General features: G+C 52.0%; 1 protein-coding gene across 3 annotated transcripts in view; it reads right to left on the reverse strand.

Annotated features, from left to right (window-relative positions):
- ALG9 (ALG9 alpha-1,2-mannosyltransferase) overlaps positions 1-15,249 on the reverse strand; it is a 78,243-nt gene that overhangs the window by 11,786 nt on the left and 51,208 nt on the right. For 2 of the 3 annotated variants that reach the window (XM_055819418.1, XM_055819422.1), the window contains one exon: positions 858-926. The exons of the other annotated variant lie outside the window; for it this stretch is intronic. In XM_055819418.1, the coding sequence (XP_055675393.1) occupies positions 858-926 (69 nt within the window). The remainder of the gene's footprint in view (positions 1-857; positions 927-15,249) is intronic. 3 annotated transcript variants of the gene reach the window in all.

Here is a 15,249-nt window from a genome sequence, read left to right on the forward strand (position 1 = left end):
TTAGAGCCACTCCGGAGAGCGCAGGAGCAGCTGTCAGGGAACGGAGAGCAGACTTTTCAAAGTTGCTTATGTGGTCGGGACCAGACATACTTACCACAGATTTAATTCTTCATTAAACAACAACTGCATTAGTACAATCTAACGCTACAGATATGGTTACACCATGCAGTGTCACGACAGTTTTGTTTCCATAGGTGTACAGGACTGTCTTGCTTGGGAGTAGGCAACAGTACCACATAGGGATTTCATTGCCTCTTCCTAAATTAAGGATTTTTGGAAGCTCCTGGTGCAGCAGGAGGTTCCAGCGAGGTCCTGCTGAGCTAGTTACCCTGCCAGCTGCCAGGAGGCTGCGTTTCTGCATCCCGCATCCCCCCCTCCCCCCAGATTCAAGGCAGACCAAAGGCTCAGGGTACAGCACGGGATGCTGCAGTCCTTGTAGGGACTGGACAAATCCTGCCACAGGGTTGTTACAGCACTTTCCGCTTTCATTAATAGAACACTCAATCAAAATTACTTAAGGTGAGATTAAAAAACCAGTAGGCAAAGTGTTTTCTTCTGCGGAATCAGAAGCAGCAAGATCACCCAGGTTTTCTGCTCTCCCCCTCCTCACTTGGAGAGCAAGTGTCAGCTGGGCTGTGGGAGACCCGAGGAGGAAAGCCTCACTCCCAGCAACAGAACAAGACAGAGACACTCATTAATTGCATCCTGTTAACGACTCTCCTTAAAACCTTTTACCCTGATCTGGGCTGTAATAGGCTTACTTTGACTTAGTCTAAGACAATCTAGGACTTTCCCCTTAGGTGAGAGGCTTCCTCCCTCTAGAACAGCAGGGAACAGCAGCGAAAAATTCATCTTACTCTGCTGACCGAAGCATTAGACCTGTGTCCTGTGGCGGGTGAAAGCTGGAGGTGAACCAGGCTCGTTCTCTGGGGATTTAAGACAGAAAGTTTGTATTCACAGAGAGAACGAGCAACTCCAGGAAAGGCTCTGGGGCAGCAAGATGCCGTGCTCTTCACAGAGGGAGCATCAGAGACCAGAAGGTAACTAACACAGGGAAAACACGACAGTTCTACAGGACTGCCACAGCAGTTACCTGACACAAAACGTCAGGATGTATGCGTGTACGTGGAAAAAAAATCTCAGTAACTCTTTTCTCAGCATCACCTTACAACGCTGTTGTGACCCTCAGCATTTACTGAGGAAACCCTTCCAACAGGAAGGAAAGTGCGATGCCCAGAGATCTCAAGCAAAAATTAGTGTGGTCCCCAGCAGGTTCCTCGTCCTCCCACGCTGGAACTGCTGTCCCTACGGCATTTGTGTCACGACCTCGGCTACAACTGGCCACAAACAGCTGCAGCTGAGCAGTTTGTATGACGCACTGGGACACAAGACACATTGCAAGAGCATTAGCAGGTCTGCAGGAGCACTGAGCGCCTGGCTGAGCGTCTTCCACGCTCCCGTGAGGCAGGAGTCGAGCAGCTGCAGGGCTCCACCAGGACGTACCAGTGGTGCAGGAGTGCCGAGCAGGCGCTGGGCTCCACCAGGATGTACCAGTGGTGCAGGAGTGCCGAGCAGGCGCTGGGCTCCACCGGGACGTACCAGCGGTGCAGGAGTGCCGAGCAGGCGCTGGGCTCCACCGGGACGTACCAGCGGTGCAGGAGTGCCGAGCAGGCGCTGGGCTCCACCGGGACGTACCAGCGGTGCTGTGCCTTAGCTCTACACCAAGCTTGGCACATGCAGCATCTCACTCTGGCTGCTTTCCCGCAGCTCCTCTGCCGACTCCTGAAACTCCTGCTACAGCCTCAGGCAGTGGCCCGGGCGAGGAGGGGGAAGCACCGCGTCTGCCTGCGCACCCACCCCAGCGGAGATGCCAGCCAGAGACCCAAGGGTGAGTGGAGCCGCAGGGAGACGGGGCTGTCGTCGCTCCTCACCCAGCGGCACCAAGACAGGCTGCGGCCAGGGCAGGAGAACGCGGCGCCGGGGGCTGCTCTCCCACCCAGCCAGAGCCTTTCACCGCCAGCAGCCCAAGCCCAGCCAGGGACGGGCCCACCTTCAGGCGTCACCTCAACTCACCTCACAAGCTCTCTGGAAGACGCTCCCCCCCTCCCCCCAAATGCAAAGGCTAAGCCCTCCTTATCCCGGCGGGGACAGGAGAAAGCTCTCCCCCTCCCTGGGATAAATCCTGACTCGCAGACTAGGTCAGAGCTTTTAAATCCCTGGCAGAGCCACCGGGCACAGCGCTGCCCTGGGCCAGCCGAGCTGTCCCTGCCGGTGTCCCCTGAACCCCGAGAGATGGATCAGCGGCTGCCACGGGAACACAACGCACACGGGGCAGCAGCCAACTCTCAGCACGGGGTGAAAGCAGAATGCATACGCACCTCTTCTGCCAATTAGGCTTTTACAATCTGTGTGTAGCTTCGGAACCGCGGCCAAACTCGGCACGTAACATCCCTGTGGGTGTGAGCTTCAGCCTCTGTTCACCTGCACCAGAGCCCTGAACAGCCAGGATAAGCCTTGAGAAGCTTCAGCCCAAAGTCCTTTTGGTATAGAGCAAAGCGAGGGCAGGGAGGAGATGAGCTGAAGAGTGGAAAGCAAGCCACGAAGGAACGGGTGCACTGGCAGGAAGGACAGGGTGAGTGCCTGGGAGAAGGCTGCAGGAGCAGGTAGCCCCAGACAGCAAATACTGTCAGTGACGGCTCAAAAAAGACAAACCCACACCCACACATGCACTGCAAAAACCTGATCACCTGCACGTACAGGAAGGACCTTCTGCAGACCAGAACGCAGCCATGTGGCCAGAAAAGCTCCACCAGCGATGCAGCCAACAGCTGGAAGCTCTAGTCTTGCAAAGCTTCAGCCCAACCTAGGCGCTGCTCCTGCTGCTACAGACCTGGGCAGGTGAACAGCACCCTGCGTTTCGCGGGAGCTGCGCTGGCTGGGGCGCTGGCAGGACGCACCCCCCAGCTGCACAACAGTTCCCTGACAGGAGGTAAGAGCAGGTTTGTCAGCTGAAGTCTCCCCCCTCCCCAGCTCTGCTTGCCGAGATACTAACTCAGGGTTATCTGGAACGGCATAGGCGCGCTGCAGGCCAGGCGCAGCCCTCAGATGAGCAGCGCTGCCCAGAGGAATGCTCCCCATCGCAGCCATGCTTCTTCCCAGCTTGTGTCGAGCCCCCCACCACCTACACGCAAAGCCGGCACGCAGCGCCCATGCTGGTTTGCGCTTTGCTCACGTGTCCAGGAATTGTGTCACTTGGAGGCAAACACTCCAGCACTGGCAGCAGTCGTCTCCTTTCCAGCAGCAGGCAGTGCAGGGCTGTTGGCACGCAAATCCAAGCTGGTTTCCTTCCTGCAGCTCCTCCCAAGGGACAGACCTTCTCCCACAGCAAGCCACCAGGCCCATAAAAGCAAACCCCAGAATAATAAGAGCTTCACCTGTTCTTGACAGGCCCAAGACCCCGCGGCACAAGCAAGGCCGAGGGTATTTCATGGCTGCTGCTGAGCATCCCTTCATCGAGCTCCTGCGAGGCGGCAAACGCCATCAACAGAGCGGAGCCTGGGAGCTGAGCAGTACAGAGCCGGGCTCAGCACCACCTCAGGCCACGAGAAAGGTTTTTGAGGTTCTCCCTCTCTCAGTGGGACCACATGCCTTCGAGATTCAGTTCTTTGCCCCTTCTCAGCTCAGCCTCCAGGAGACGAGGGGACCATTCCCCCCTGCCGCCCACAGAAACCACGTAAACACGACGGCTGATGTCAGTGGAGAATGAATGGGAGCATCCAGGCGTGAAAGCACTGGGAGGAACACGGTGTGGGAGAAGGGCTTTAAGAATAGAAGGTGTAGGTGGCATCTAGATTAACAGGACATTCGGATCCCAGCTCATGGCAAGGTAATTCCTGATGGCTCCCAGACTCAGCGGGGGGTAGAGGAGTGAAGCAGATGGAGAGACCGATTCTGGCACAGCCAGAAAAACCTTCGAGAGGCACAGCCAAAGCCGGCAGTGCACCGCCAAGGGAAGAAGGACCCAGGAGACACAAAGATGCTGCCACAGGCGTCACCCCTGCCTTCCACATCCATCATTGCAAGGAATCCTGACCAGATCACATGGATACACACATCTTGCTGCTTGTGAGCATGTGGGCGTAAGAGTGCAAGTGAGATCAAGTTTATTTTTAATTGAAACCACATTTTCCCCTCTTGCAAGGGTTGTGGCTCTGTGAGGTCCATTTCCCACATTCACTGAAGAACACACGGCGCAGGTGGAACGTGCACAGAACTCACTGCTGGACAACACAAAAGGGAAAGCTGTGGCTGTTCTGGGAGATGTAAGAAAGAGAAACCAACCAACCTGTCTTACCCTAACGGCTGTTATTTCCAAATAAGAATGGAGCTGGTGGGCAGAAGGCTGCATTACTTATAAAATAATAATAAATAAAAAAATATTGCGGGTGAATTTTGCAATTAATCACCACGTCAAATAGCAGCTGGATCTACTTAAACTGGAACTGCTTAAATAGAGCTGGCAGTCCAGTTAGATGTGCCCATCCTGAAAGGCAGAGGGGGCTGCATTTTGGAAATTATCTAGATCTGAAAAGGCTCAACTAAGTTTATGCTCACACAAAAATAAGCAAGAACTCGGGTAATTTAGCCCCAGATGAACAGAGCAAGCAAGCTCTTTAAAGGTTCTTAGTGTACATTCCCAAAGGACCTGATCCAAGAAAAGGACTTGCTCACTGGACTGCTAAAGCCATTTCCAACACGCAAACCTATCGGACAACAAGGCGTATTCCAGTAAATGCTGTTCTATGCGGACTTATCAGGAAGATTTTTACTTTATATAAAGTAAATGGGGAGAAAGGGCATCCTCTCTGTGTCCTTAATGGCATGCTCTCCTCAAAGGGTCACGACAGAGGATATTCTCAGAAGCAAAGAGCAGAAACAAAAAGGCACAACGGCAACAGACTGATGATACCTGGACTTCACAGGTACCGAAGCAGGGGACGCATGTGGGATGGGGCTTGCAAGCAGCTGCAGCTGCCACTGCTGAGGATGTGACTGAATGCAATGCTGTATGACAAGCAGGGGGGAGAACTTAAGCTCTGAATTAGTGTATTTTCTAACGAGGGAGCAGAGCATGACTACTTAATAATTTGCAAGAACACCCTACACGTGACACTGAAGAACGTGGAAGACTGAATATAAAATTATAGCAGAAATTAATTCCCCCCTCCTCCCTTTCTCCCTCCATCAGTGGACATTCAAAGCACAAAACTGGAAAGCTGTGCGTAAATTCTCTAGCCCTGCCTCCAACGGGGACAAAACACAAGGAACACTGCCAAGCAGGTCAACCGAGTGTAGAGAATTGCAAGTTAAGACAAACAAAAGCGTTGTGATTTTTGCTGATTCAGATTATTTTCTGACGGGAATATTATATTGCGTGTTTGGAGCGGAGGTCAGATGTCAGAAAGCTCATTTTAAATACGATGAAAAGAAACTTCTAATTGGGCAACTCTCACGGGGAATCAACCGTGAATTAGGTACACAAAACCTCAAAGGAATAAGAATCAGGGAAATGAATGGAGAAATAAGGCAGATTTAGCTGCTGCTGCAGCAGCCAGCCTGGGGCATAGGGAGTAACTGGCCATGGCTGTTCTCTTGGCACGAGAGAAACAACAGCACCAAGGCAGACAGAAAAAGGAGGAATTAATAAACCGATGCCGTAACATTTTACGTGATAACTAGAAAAAGATAAGTAGATAGGAACAGGTGCCAAGAAACTGCATTCAGGACTGAAATGTGCAGAAGAAGAGGCAAGGTAGGAACGAGCCACCCCACCGTGTGCGTGCACCTACGAGCCCATTTTACACACAAATGGACAAAACCAGCCCACGGCGATGAATACTTTTTCAGAGGGGCTACAGAGCCTTCCAGCATTTGTATGTGACAGGTAGGAGACTCTGTTGCACGTTTGACATTGACACCCCAAACCTCCCCAACCTACCGGCCGGCTGGGAATTTTGGTAAATATAAACTGATGAGCCTCCAGCATTTCACACAAATGAGCCGCCTCATAAAGAAATGGCACTGGTGAAAGACAGGAAAGACACAAGAAAGAAACTGGAGCAGGACAATCAGCAGGGAGGTAAAAACATGGGTGGGGAACAGAAAAAAGGAGATGCAATGTGAAAGCTCCACCAAGGAAGGGAAGCTCTCTCGGAGGGGATGGGTATGCCTCTTACTGCTAATGCCCCCTGCAAAATAATCAATGTTTCTTCTTTCAGCATTATAGGAGTTGATTGCAAAACATCGGTACTGTTGCTTACGCCTCGAGATACCACTGTGCCACCAACTGAGGTTTCCAAGTCTAAAGGAATATACTTTGGGTGGGCTAAACATGGTATTAGCCTGATCTGGACAGGTTATTCTGATTCTTAGTGGCTGAACAATAGTAGAAAAAAAGAGTAATTACAACTAAAGGTGGACATCCAGGCAGACTAAGAAAATTTAGGTTAATGCAAGTGTAAAATCCCAAGACAGAACAGAAACTGAAGCCAGGGAAGAGACATGCCTAGCTCACGGTATCCTCTAATTTAAAATAAAAGGCCCCAAATGAAAAAAAATCAAACCTATGGTTTCAGCAACAGGGAATACCATTCAGTGCCGCTAATTTACCATCCACAAGCTGCCATCAAACAGAAATACCATATATTATATTAGAAAGCCAACAAATATTACAAAGTACAAGAAGTTGATCCTGGGGAATCACAGAATAAATGGTGGGGGCTGGGAGGAAGGGTAAAGACTGAGAAACTGAACCTTGCCAGCTCCTAAAGGGGCCAAAAGGCATATCCCAAAACCCACACATCACCACCGACCTAACAGCCACCAACACAGACGCAGGATGCCCTAAGGCACCATCCCTGTCCTCAGCATCATTGCAGGGAACCCAACAGACCACATCACGGCAACGTGCTCGCGAGCATGTGGGTACAAGTGTGGAAGCAATTCGAGTCAGGCTTCATTTAAAATAAAATCACCTTCCCCTCCTGTAAGAACTCACACGGTGGTTTGCTATATTGCCACAACATGATTCTCTGGAGCATTTTCTAAAGAAGACGGTGTACGTGTGGGATCTTCCCGCTCCCACCAGCCGAAGCCGGCAGCAGGATGCCATGGGAACCTCTGCCGCTTCCCGAAGCTCCAGGGATGAGAGGGGCAGCTCAGTACACGGCTCCCATGGCTCGTTTCAAAAACTGGCTGCAACCCCAGGCAGGCAGCTTGGCTCTGCTCCCCTTACACTCCGCTCACAGCAAAGCAGCTTTTTCTAACCCAGACTCCTGCAGCCGTACTTTTTAATCAAAGGTGAGACCGAAGCGCACACCAGCGGCACTGTATGACGGTTCCAGGATGCCCAAAACACTCTGCCCAAGCCCAACCTGCTGCTAAAAAGAAAACTGACTCGTGCTGCGAGATGCACTGATTTCTGTTTGTTCATCTACAAGCACCGACATCAACAAAACGCCGTTCAGGGAAAGGACACTCACACATCAGACCTTCCCAGTTTATTTCAAAAATTCTATCTGTCCATTTTTCCAGGGTTTTCCCCCAAGCACTCAATACAATATCCCTAATGGGAAGGCTCCATTTCCCATAGGGCTGTCAGTCGGTGTTAGGAAGGAGTTTATAGGGGTTCAGGGAGAGATCTCTTTGCTCAAAAAGCCACTTGGATGTGGTAATTTTCTGCAAGGAAAATGCCATAATGTGGTTTGCTGTGACAGTCCCTGCTGAAGTGACTTATCAGCAAATAAAGGCTACAGTGTTTTGATAAGAATCCATGTGGTGTTGGTTTGCAGAATAGGAGCCAAAGGAGTCACGCACGGAAAGCTAATAGAAGGTTTGTTCCCAAAATACTCACAAATGGACATTTACTTAGCTGAGAATTATACGCCGAGTTCTGGAAAGGTTAGGCGCATTTAGGGAGTTCCTAAGCTCTCTGCAGCTTGTCTCCTGCAGGCTGCTATCGCCGAGAGAAGCTGAGAGCGTGCAGCTGCTGACGTCAATGGGGTAAATAATACCGTGTACTGCAATCACCTGGGTCCGCGCTGCCCTTTCCCAGAGCCTGCGGAGCACGCTGCGCTGCGAACAGCCCGGGAAGCCCAGGGGGCTGCCTGCATGGCAAATGCTACATCAGCTCAAGTAAATATTCTCCAGGACCACCACCACTCCCCCCACAAAAAATTAAAAAAAAAAAAAAAAACCCCCAACAAACCAAAAAACAAAAAAAAACCCCACACAAAACATGTAGCTTCTCAGGGCTCTCTCCTGCTCTGAAAGCACGGTATACAACACCATTGCTCAATTCAAGAGCCGGGTGCTGTGATACACAGATGCCAAATAGCAAAACCTCTCCAAAGGGAGCAAATGCAACCTCCCTCGACCCCAGGACAGGCTGTTCCCTCTGCCAGTAACGGCTCCCATCTCAGCCGCTTGGAGAGGCCGCTTTGCTGCTGGTCTGGGGAACTGGGAATTACATGGCCACAAAGCACCGGAGCTCCTTTCTATGGCTCTGCGAGACCTGGGGTCCTCTCCTTCAGCCACCGGCCCACCACACCTGGTCTGCACGAGGGACTCGCACCAACCCCAGCGAACTGCACAGCACTGCTGGCCAGAAAATACCGCCAGGGTCCCAGACCTCAGCACCCAGAAAATACCGCCAGGGTCCCAGACCTCAGCACCCAGAAAATACCGCCAGGGTCCCAGACCTCAGCACCCAGAAAACGGTGGGTACAGTAACAGCAGATACGCAGGCAAGTAACTCCTTAAATACCTATAAAAGGCAGGATCCTCCCCACCTCCACTCAGAAAACAGTGCCGAAGCTGGCAAGTGAGTGCACAGCACCTCCCAAACCCTAGCCCAGCACCCTAACCATGCTGCTCCTGCAGCAAGCTGGGTCTGCCACCTCCAGAGCAGGCAGAAAAGGAGCTAAACCCCGCAGTCCTGCCTGCCAGAATTCCGGCATGCACCCCAGCCATGCCGACCGTAAGCTCCAAGTGTCTGGAGTGAAAAGGGGACCAACAACCAGAACCACCACGCAGAAAACCTCCTTCCCTGCACACACTTGCTATGAGCAAAAGCAGGACGTTATTATTAATGCAGCAAATTAGTGGTTGAGTCTCGTTAGCGCTGCTGACATCACTGCAGCTGCATTAAAGGCTGCTGGAGAGATATGAATTATTCACACTAATCAGGGCGCTGACAGCGGGATGTGGGGGCACAGCCAGGGCAGTGGCGCAGCTCCCTGCCTGCAGCACCTTGTCATGACTGGAGGCCAGCTGCTCTCCTTGCTTGAGGAGCGTTTCCTTGGAGCTGTTGCCATGTCAACACATCTGTCTAGGCCATCCTACTCGTCAAAAGTTTAAAGTAATTTAGCACAGAAAGCCATGGAAGGTTCTGAAGTGCTTTAACCCTTTTCAAGCACATCATCGGCAGGAAGGTGGCTGGAGCAGAGGCAAGCCAGAGGGAATGCGCAGGGCTGCTGCTGACAGTCGCAATAGCTGCCAAAAACACACACACAAACCAAAACCAAGCAAACAACAAAAGCACGCACACACAGAATTCCCAAAAACCCAACAGCTCTGCACGAGGAGTCCTGGTCCGGCAGCAATTGCCTAGAGCCTGAGGCACTGGGGCACAAATCCGACAGCCTTGTCCCAGCAAATGGGTCCTGCTCAGATAAACAGCAAGCTTGCAGAGGGGCACATTCTGCTCATCCTGCTCTCAATCTGAAGAAAAACATCCCCACAGCCAGCACACCTGCACACAGACCTCACCACCGGGAGTTACTGCTACAAGGAGTAGCAGCTCGGGATTCCCTGTTTCCAGCCCCAAGGAAAATCAGCCTTTTCCAACAGACACAGCGGATCACCCAGGGTCCCTGAGCACCCCCAAGATGATGCTGTGGTATCCAGACCCTCACCCCCTGCTCTGACAGAGCCCAGCCCAGCAGCCTGCGATGGGCTCCTGGGCTGGGCAGGGGGCTGGGACAAGTCAAACCAAACGCTGGCTCCCGAGCCGAGCACACGCGCCCGTGGGACCCTCTTGACAGATTGCACCGTCCTGAGGTGTAAGGAATGAAGCTGGGTTAATTAACATTGATAATATACAGCTGTGGGCTGGCTTCAGGGGCGGCGGGTTGGCTGGTGTAGACAAGGTGCAGCTGTGGCTGTTCTGTTACGAGGTTGGGCAGCCAAGGAAGAGGGAGAAGCAAGAGAGGAGAGAGTGGGCCCTGGATGAGTTGAGGCGAGGAGAAGGCAGCAGAGGGACTGGCACGAAGACTGTGCTGGTATGACACAGTAAAAGACCTTGTTGCAGCCGGCTGGTTTGGAGAGGGCTGCGACGCTGAGGGAGCAGCTGTACCTGGCACTGAAGCGACCAGGCTTCTCCCAAGCCCACCAGGACAAGTTAACCCTGGGGGTGTACAGCCACGTCTGTGAGAAGTCAAAACGCAGTTACCGTTTCCCCAGAAAGCCTCTAGCAAGAGTGCGAGCAAGCAAAACCCAGCCCAGATGCCACGGGGCCAGAGGGCTGGCTTTCCCCTCGATCCCGCAGGTTGCCACACGTGGCTGCAGTGGCCAGCTCCCCTGCCCCCCCAGCGCCACACGGCTGTAACCTCCAGCCCTTCCAGTTTAACCCAGGCCCCCACCCTCTAACTCCAAAGACACTCTTGTGGCCCCAAGCACTTCACCTTAACTTATTCATGTTTATTTAAAGTAATCCTATATTTGAAGAAAGGCCAGAGCTCCGATTCAGTCCTGCCAGTCTTAACTGATCAGGTGTTTCTCAGTTCTCCACAACTATTTAGCCTAAATATTGATGAACAACAACTAACTGCGGCATCTGACACTCCACAGAGCAAGACGGACTCGGAAAGCAAACGCTGCAAGCGCCATCCGCTTCGGCAGAAGCGGTTACAAGGACAACAGGGATTTTGGAGCAGGCTTTCCAAAATCACCCTCACGTAAGCTCACACAACCTGCTTCACAGAGCTGACACAGGCAGCCCGAGCTCCAAGAAGCCCCGCTAACTCCCTTCTCACCTGCTCGGATTATAGGACTTGATCAAGATAAACACACACACAAACACGGCAGCAGCAAAACCCGAGGGTTCCTAAGCAGCTCGTACATGTATTACCCTTGACTCAGAACTGGAGGCTGAGCAAAAAGTACAAAGTGCAAGAAATACCCATGCATTTTTGCTTTATTTTGAACATGTTGCCTAGAGCCCTGGCATGACATATCCAGATTTTTGTCTTTCCCTGGGGTATTCGTCCCTGAATACCAGTCTTTAAAAGGGCTGATTTTTATATCAACAGTTCTTAGAAGCCACAATGGCAATTATTTTTATTTTTTTTTTCTCCAAAAGACTTAATTGTAAACTGCCTAAAAATAAGCCTGGAAAAACTCCGAGGGGAAAGCAACGTCAGCTTCTGGCAGCTTTATTACAGCACTCTTTGTACTGCGTGGCCTCCATTGTTCCTAGCTGGGTCACTGGGGGATGGGGGAAACCTGCCTTAGGAGCCAAGAGCCCCCCTGCAGCCCCCAGCCACTCACAGAGATGCTGTTATAAAGCGACAAACAGGAGCAGCCACACATCTCACCTGGTGACCAGAAGAACCTACGCTTAGTAGCTGCTTTCCACAGCAGCCCTCACCTCTGAAGTCAAGTCATCAATGTAAACAAGGGCATCCTATTTTCCCTGAACAGGGAGCAGGTATCCCTGTCTGTAGGATTCCAGGAACCACCTGCTACGAAAGGCTAGAAGCCACCCAGGGCGGGGACTCTGCAGCCCGTACAGCACCCAACAAAGCCATGTTACAAACCGCGTGCAGAAACACAGCACCAGCACCACAGGCTGTGTTACAGGGAGCCACGATCCTTCTGCCGGGCACAGCCACCTCTCACACAGCACGTGCTCGACACAGACTCAGCCCACGAGGCTCCCTGCAGCCAGGGAGGCAGCTCCCACCGTCCTGCCCACACACCAGCCCTCAAGCAGCAACCTGCATCAACCAGCTGAGCATCCTTCGTGCCTTTGGAACCCCATCAACCAGCTGAGCATCCTTCGTGCCTTCGGAACCCTCCAGCACACCTTGGCTGCCCTGCCCTGCCCTCCCCAGCCAGTGAGCCTCCTCCTCCTCCCAACACACCTCCATCTGCTCCTCCTGTCGTACCTCCATACCCCCAGCAAACCCACGCAGCACACACCACCACAGGCTCTGTCTGCATCCCACTCAGTCGGGGAGAAACTTCTGGAGTGTTCTCAATGCCACCCAGACGGTGGTAGCCAGGGCTCATTAGCAGTAGCCAGGCAGGCACAGGTGCTCCAGCAGCTCGCAGTGAGGACAGAGGGCTGCACTACCCACCTGCCATGCTCTGGATGCTGTGCATGGCCTGGCTGCTGCACACCTGCACCAGTTTCCATGTCCTGATAGTGGTGGTCTGGTGCAAAAGCCCCTGGGGTGAGGCTGACACGATGCAAACCAAACATCAGTTTTAGCAAGCACGAAGCAGAGCACCAAGGGAAAAGACAACGCAATGCACGTAAAAAGCTCTTTTGTATTAGTAAATGCCCTTGTCTGGGGAGAGCATTCCTCACAGGGGATGCTGGCCGCTAGGGTTTGGTTTATAAAATAGGAAAAAGTCAGGATGTTGCCCTCACAGGCACTGCTCCTGTGCAAATTCCCATTAACCTCAGGACCTGGGTCACACTGGGCTTCTCCCAACAGCACAGAACACACTCTTCTAGCGCTCTACAAACACTGCATTTTTTCCGGAGTGAAGACAGCGTGTGAGGGGTTAATAGGCGAGCACACCAACTCGGGGGGGGGGGGGGGGTGGTATCTAAACAGAAAGAAAAATGGCCAAAATGTTTCTTAAGAGGAAAGGCAGCTGATGGCCCCATAGCATCCGATCTCCTGCTGCCAAGGGGCAGTCCAGGCACCGGGGTGCTGGGAGCCAGGATCTGCTGCTGCATTTCGGGTTTAGCGGTGCCCTTCTCCCTGGTTGTGCAGTAGGTCCCAGTCACAAGGCAGGGGAGGCCAAGAGGTTTGCTGGGGGGGACCTGCTCTGTCAGAGGGAATTTTGGAGACAGCACTACCAGGTCTGCAGTCTCAAAGGATAGAAATTCTCTGTAAAGGAAAAAGGAAAAAAAAAATTTTTTTTGAAAACACAAAGCAACACTCCCTATTTTATAACTAAAGAAAATATCCAAAACCTTAACGCCAGCTCTCAATGGTTTTAAATACATAACTGGGAAAAACTGGACTTTTCTAACCGGATTGTGAGGATAAGGCCTTTGTCACCGGTGACAAGCTTCGCTCCCGGCACCAAGGGCATTGCCAAGGTCGGGCAAAAATACTCAACAAGTGAGATGGCGGGTACATTTAGCAGAGTCACAGATTCCCCACTGCTGCACAGCACTTTGATCTGGCTTAGCCACACATTTCTGAGGGTTTCCCTGGAGAAGGACCACCGGTCCCCCCGGCATCCAGCAAGGAAGGCGCATGTGAACCGCGTGCTCTGACACAGGGACACTTGAAGGATGAACTTGCCAGTTCCCAACAGAGAAAAACCGCCACTGGCTGAAGGGCAAATCGCTTTCTGGGGATTTGTGGAAAGCTGCGGGACCCAATGTTCAATGGCTCAACTGGGAATTACCCTGTAATTCCAGCTTTTCACGGGTGTACAGGCAATACCTTTCGCTTGCTGTACGAGTGTCCCCTCTCGTGGAGCCAGCACAGTCACACCTGGAAGCCTGTTCCTTAGGGAACACAGGCACAAAGCACCAGTCTGAACAGGGAAGAGCAACCCAAAAGGATAAGCCCATTAAAACTTGAGTTTTCCAGCTCTGGAAAGCAAGATCTCTGCCTGCTCTGCCCATAGGCAGAAAGAAGCTTTTTCAAATTGCTCATCCTTGATTAATTTCATTTTTAAATGCTGTTTGCAAAAGATGTCCATCATGCAATCATGCAATCTGCTTTAACAGCAGATCCTTCACCACGCACTTGCTCCGTGGATGTTGTCACTGCCCAACAGCAGCATCAACGACACGTAGACAAGGCAGCCTCTACCATAAACATGCCTGGTTTCCCTTTCAGTGCTGAATGACTTGTATCTGTTGCACCTTCCAGGAAACCAATCAGTTAGTGGCTATTAAGAATATTCATCTAAATCAAGTGATCGCAGCAGCTTAAATACACTCCTTTAGAGGCAGAACACAAGCTCAAGTCCTCAGCAGCGGAGCTCTGCCTCCACTGAAGTCAGGCAAAAACTCTAATTTTAGTGTTCAAGGATTCTGTGTTTTGCCTTTAGGGAAGTGCAGACTTTGGAAGCGGGGCTGTTCCAAGAGCACATGCCATTTTGCCAGAAAGGAAGGAGCATAAAAACTGGATAAAAAGCTTAACGATTTTTTTTCTTTACTGTTGCCCAGCAAAGCCAAGGCAAGAAGAAGAGAACTGATGCAAAGCAAGCACAGGGGTGTTCGCAGGAGCTGGGGCAGAGACCGGTGAAGGATCCCACAGCAGGATCCAGCTCAGCATCTCCCTCCTCACCCACGGCAGGCTGGGGGGTGCAAGGGCAGTTTTCTGAGGTGCCTTCTGTACAAACCCGAAAAGCTTCCATGAAAAACGTGACGTTCCACAAAAAAAATGCGGACAGGGGGGCCGCAGCAGCTGAAGCACAGTGCTGTCACGACCACGGTTATGACCAGAAAGCAGCTTCCCAAGCCCTCTGGAGGGACCGCACACGGCTCTCCCTGCCCCCCCAGCCAGGCTCCTTCCAGCCCTTTTGCTGCCCGTTCTGCCTGGGCAGCGCCGCTCGCGTGGGGCACTGTCTGCCACTGATGTTACTCTCTCCTTCAAAGAAGTGGCTTTCGAAGCACGTAGAAATCCTAGTGCAGGCAGAGCTGCTGTCCCTTCTCCTGCGTAAGCGAGTCAAGGTAAACGCAGAGGTGAGAGGTTTATTTACATCAGCCTGCCGGCCTGTGCAAAACCTGCAGAGACCTTTTCCGGGCTAGGACTTTCCCAAACAGTTTTCCTTGAGAGAATGCAAGACTTGAGCACCTGCCCAACAAGACTTCCTCACGTTTCCGTAATAAAAATAAAATTATCAGCTTTTACATTTCCCTCACCCATAAGAAATTCGGCAGCCACTGGGACGCCCTCAGAAACACGCCTAAGGGAGGCTGCGCTGGCG

Source organism: Falco peregrinus, chromosome 15 (assembly GCF_023634155.1).
Source record: "Falco peregrinus isolate bFalPer1 chromosome 15, bFalPer1.pri, whole genome shotgun sequence".
NCBI classification, from domain to species: Eukaryota; Metazoa; Chordata; class Aves; order Falconiformes; family Falconidae; genus Falco; species Falco peregrinus.